The 5,145-nt window shown below is 40.2% G+C and overlaps 1 protein-coding gene across 1 annotated transcript; it reads left to right on the top strand.

Annotated features, from left to right (window-relative positions):
* The first annotated feature begins 235 nt into the window (after positions 1-235).
* On the top strand, positions 236-3,097 carry CGA (glycoprotein hormones, alpha polypeptide). The gene is made up of 3 exons (XM_075087234.1): positions 236-335; positions 1,295-1,479; positions 2,957-3,097. The coding sequence occupies exons 1-3, from the start codon at positions 236-238 to the stop codon at positions 3,032-3,034; spliced, it is 363 nt and encodes a 120-aa protein (XP_074943335.1). The 3' UTR covers positions 3,035-3,097.
* Positions 3,098-5,145: the final 2,048 nt, after the last annotated feature.

The raw sequence follows: 5,145 nt of genomic DNA, 5'->3' as shown, positions 1-5,145 counted from the left end.
GAAGAAAACTGTTAAGGCCAGAAATAATGGCACAATTTCGTTATGGTGATGAAACCAATTTTCTGAGCCTATAAAATGCACATCAGTACACTGCATTTTCAGTTTCTGATCTTGGTTCTAAATTGTCTTGTTACTTGCACTGAATGCAGTATTAGTGTGTAGCCTAGATGCTGTTACTGTACCCAGTGTGAAACCGTCCCTTAAAAATGTATTTATTTGCATTTCCAGAAAAATCATGGATTGCTACGGGAAGTATGCAGCTGTCACTTTGGCCATTTTGTCTGTATTTCTGCATTTTCTTCATGCTTTCCCAGATGGAGAGTTCCTTATGCAGGGTAAGATGCTTTCAGCATTCAGAAATAGGGCAATTGTTTGTAAAGAGTATTAATTAAACTTTCACATGTTTTTTTATGGTAATAAATCTTATCATTTCGTTACATTTATTGACACTGAGATATGAAGGTATAATAAATGAAGATAATTTTGCTATGAGTGTACTTCCTGTTTCTTCTCTAAACTTGATTTCTCCAGGTCAAGAGCCTCCCAGATGACCGCGTCCTCATGTTGACGTGGGTGATCTTAATCCCTGAAACATTATCAAGTAGAAACGTTTTGGTTTCTTGTACTCCAGAGATCTAAATGGCAACATAACATCAGGAACAGCAGAACTGTAGCTTCCCCTCATAATATGCAGAATATTTTTCCCCTGTAGAGCCCAGAAAATGGGATGTTGGTGGTGTAGCATTCTATGAAAGAGGCATGTTAGGAAGATTTTAGGGGTGTTTTGAGGTTGAGGGGTTTTTTATTCAGCCTTGAACTGAATACAGAAAAATGCGAGCTACAAAGATCTTGGGATCACTGGCCATTTTTAAAACCCTTGATAATAGAGTCTTGCCTGAAAATGGGGAATGTTTAAGAAGCACCACAAATCTTGCTGGTTCTATTTAACTTTCTGTAGCTAGTAGGAAGTCTTCTAGGGACAGCTAGTGTAGTAGACATACAAAAAAGTCCTCCACAACCGTCAACAAAATTAAGTTAGAAAACCAGAAAAGATACAATGATTTTTGTGCCTTACCTAGAAAGCCACACTCTAGTTTTGCAGACAGTGAGCGTTGCAGAGTTGAAGGACCGTAAAGATGAGAGCTTTGCTGTCTGTGCTTTTCTGTTCTGCAGACGTCAAGCAGCAAAATGCAGCCGGTGCTTCCTCTTACCGCCCACACTTTCCCTTTCTTTACGGAAATGAAAATACATCTGGAGACCAAGTAAAAGTCTCTTCCTTATATTTTTATGGCAGGTTGTCCGGAGTGCAAGCTAGGGGAGAACAGATTCTTTTCCAAGCCAGGAGCGCCTATTTACCAGTGCACTGGGTGCTGTTTCTCGCGGGCCTATCCCACTCCGATGAGGTCCAAGAAGACCATGCTTGTTCCAAAGAACATTACATCAGAAGCAACATGCTGTGTAGCAAAGGCTTTTACCAAGGTGAGGCTGTGAATGAGACTCATTTAAGCTTGTTTTAAGATGCAATGTTTAGCCAAACCTGTGAATAGAAAAGAATATGTTTTTGCTGGAGGACACTGGAGAACTATTTGAGGGAAACATCCTTGCAATTTATATCCTTTGCTTTTGGGTTCTTTCTTTTTATTAAAGAGGAAATTAAAATGTCAGCCAGTACCGAGTCTGATATTCAGTCAGGATGGAGAAATTAGTGCAGTTTCACCGACTTCAGTGAAACTACTTTGACTCCTGACACCTGAAGTTCCGGTGGTGGACTTGCAGTCCCCTTGTTTTTAGCTCTTCTGGATATGCACCCTCCCCTTAAATGCTATGCAGTGTGTACTTGGTTTTAATTAGTAATTTTCCTTGTGTCTTTCCTGCAAAGACAGTAGTTCTCTGGGAAGGTGGCTGGTCAATGCTATCAATTATATATATCGGAATGAAGGACCAAAATCATCTGTGCTTGTTAGATTCATTGAGATTTTGTTTACTTTTAATAGTATAACCAAGAGGGAACTGTAAACATGTGCAACTACTTTAAGCATTTAACACTTTCATCTGGAAGGTTCTCTTAAGGAGAGAGTCTGCTAAGGCTGATTATTTTGGGAGTGATTCAGCTCCAGGTGAAGAAACCTTAAATTTTATTGAATAAATGCTAAGCTAGTTGAAACAAGCTAATGTGTATGTTCTGTGGTGATCTGAATCAGGCTTATTAAGTGTGTTGACTGGACGCTCATTTCAGTTACACGCTCACAGATTTGGTGCCATTTGAAATTCCCTGGTGTACTCAAGACATCTCTGTATGGCTGGCAAACCCAGGACCCATAAAAGACTTTCTGGAGTGACCACTGGAGGCTTGGTGGGATTCCCTCTGACATCTCAAATGGCAGTCAATGGCTCTGTGTGTGCAGTTGAAGAGAGCACTGGGTCTCCAGTGGCTGTGATGAGATCCCAGACACCTGACTTACCTGTAGACACCTACAGCTGAACCTGGCTGAATCCTGGCTCTTCATCTGAGTAGAGCACAGCTTTTTTTCTAGATGACATTACACATGCACTGAGGCAGCCACAATAATTTGGTTGAGATTAAAAATAAAAATGACTCATTGTGTTTGTGGTCTCTGTTTTGATAATCCCCATGTGGAAAATTCTGAGGACATTTCCTGATTTTTCATAGATTGGTTACTTGACACATTTTGAAAATTAGACACTTTAAGAAGTGCCAAATTAAGAACACCAAACTATGTCACTATTGAAAACTTTCTTTTTATGGCTCTGAAAGCCAGTGATGATGCAGCTTCATAGGGCGGCATTCAGAGGCCATTCTAATACATGTACCCCAAAGCTCCTGGGTACCTTGTGGTTAAGAAAAAGGCTTCAGACATTTTTACCTGAGAATGCTGTTTTTACACTCTTGCTAATGCTAATTATTTCTTATATGTGTGTGTTTTCTTTTTTTAAGATTACCCTTAAGGACAATGTGAAGATAGAAAACCATACAGATTGTCACTGCAGTACCTGCTACTATCATAAATCCTAAAGCCTGTCCCTTTGTTAATGATCAAGGACAACGGTGAATGGAATATTTGTTTTTCAACTTTTATAGCACTGCCGTGTAAAATCTTATGTTTTCTGGTCAAGACATTGGGTAGACCTTTGAATAAGATGGATGGCTGTTTTATTTCCTCTTTGCTTCTTCATGCATTTAAATTTAATTATTTCCATTAGGGATAAAATACAGCGCTTGCATGACAACTGAAGGCTTGATCTATTTTTAAAATAAACTGTCAGTTAAATCATCAATGTTTCTTGAGGAAAAATGATGATTTAATAGCTTAAAACAAAAGATTCTGCTGCAGTTAATTTCTAGATTTTTTTTGTGGGAGAGGGAGGGAAGGAGGAAGGGAGGGATGGGAAAGTGGATAGAAAAAGAAGCAATAATTTCCTCTTATTCATTTAGTGATTAGAATTTTTTGAAGACAACATTTTGTTTCTTCTGTTTCTCTTTCATTTTTTCTTTACCTTGTGCGAAGAAAGCTTAACAGTGTATGATCTATGCACAGTGCTCTGTCTTTCTGTGCCATCTTTTATTTTTCTTTGAACTTAATCTCCTCTCATATAGATAGATAAATGGATACAGAAGCAGACATTATAAAGGACTGTACAGTTTGTTGTAGCAATGGTAGAATAGAGGAGTGCTACAACAGTGTTAGTTGTTTAAGGTGTGCCTTAGCAGCATAGTATATGACTTTAGTTCCCAAATGCAACGTGCTGGACAAATGGGAAAGGTAGGTAGTATGTTAGGTGAGAAATGGACCACAGAGTATGTATACAGAATACATGACCTTAATATCATAAACTGGGATTTTAGATGTAGCACTTTTTCAGTTGTAGTGGGTCAGATCAGGGTCTCTGGAGGAACTGTTTGCAGGTCTGGAGCCCACTTGTGGGAACTGAAGTTAAGGAGTTCCCCTGCTTTTCACCCTAATATCTGTGATGAGATTATCAGCCTTGAATGTGGTGTCTCAAAAAGCCTCAGATATATTTTTGGGCATTTCCCTGCAGCAGATGCTGTGAAAGCACCAGTAGGAGCTTCTAATAGGGACAGGGAAGGTTGCCTGTCATCAGGCTGTGAGGGTGGCTGGTCTGTCCTGGGGCATGGCCATGGCTGACGTCTTTGTCAGTGACAAATTTACTCAAGTAGTTTAGACAGGCCTCTAGGGCTAAGCTGTGATGGGGCACTTGAGCAGCCCAAGACCTGCAGTATCTAATGATGGTTTAAATCCGCTATTCATCCACTCTTTTGTCTATTGGAGTGCAAATTCAGTGCTATTTTCTAAGAATACAATCATGGGGCTTTGTGGAGAAGAAAAGACTTCTTGTAGATAGGGAAGATGTGGTTCTTAGAGAGGCATAATTCAGCGTATGTCCAGTAAACCTTATTAGCCTGATCCCCATGCCTTAACTGCCTGATTCAGTCTCTCCCCCCTGGGAACCATTGGGCTGGTCTAGTCCCATGTCCTAGTGCAGAATCAGCTGCACCTTGCCATTCCTGGGGGATGTTTTACCTGACTTGCTCTTGAAAAAAACCTCCAGAATCTTCCAAGGAGACTGATCTTGTCACTTTACTATGCTTACTATGCTATTTCAGTCTTCTGGAAAGTTTTTCCCTAATGTTTTATCTATATCTCATTTGCTTCGACATTACTTTTGGTCAAAGGGGAGGTAGTCCAGTTAGCATGGTCTTTAGGTAATGTCAGCAGCTCAGCTTTACACAATGAGATGTCTAATTTCTCATTCTGGATCATCACTGAAGACACTACGGGAATACACGTCAAGCAGCCGCTATAGCTGACTCACAATTCCAAGTTGTTGTACAATTTTATTAAACCTGATTGATGCGAGTACTTTTGCAGGAGAGCCAGGTTCTGCCTGGGATTTCTGGGCAACAAGAGAGGAGTGATGTGAAGCTGCAAGATGATTGCCTTTGGTAATAGTATTGCATTTGCATATAACTTCGACAAGACTGAAAGGGAGAGCAGGGAAACACATTATCTGAAGATCACTTGCAGAGGAGATGTGCCTTTTCGTCTTGCCAAACTTCTTGGGTGACCTCTTACTCAAGTGAGCTCCTCTGGCAATATCAAGCAC

This window comes from Phalacrocorax aristotelis, chromosome 3 (genome assembly GCF_949628215.1).
Source record: "Phalacrocorax aristotelis chromosome 3, bGulAri2.1, whole genome shotgun sequence".
In the NCBI taxonomy this organism is placed as follows: Eukaryota; Metazoa; Chordata; class Aves; order Suliformes; family Phalacrocoracidae; genus Phalacrocorax; species Phalacrocorax aristotelis.
Note: the sequence above shows the minus strand (reverse complement) of the source record. Positions and strands in the feature narration are given on the sequence as shown.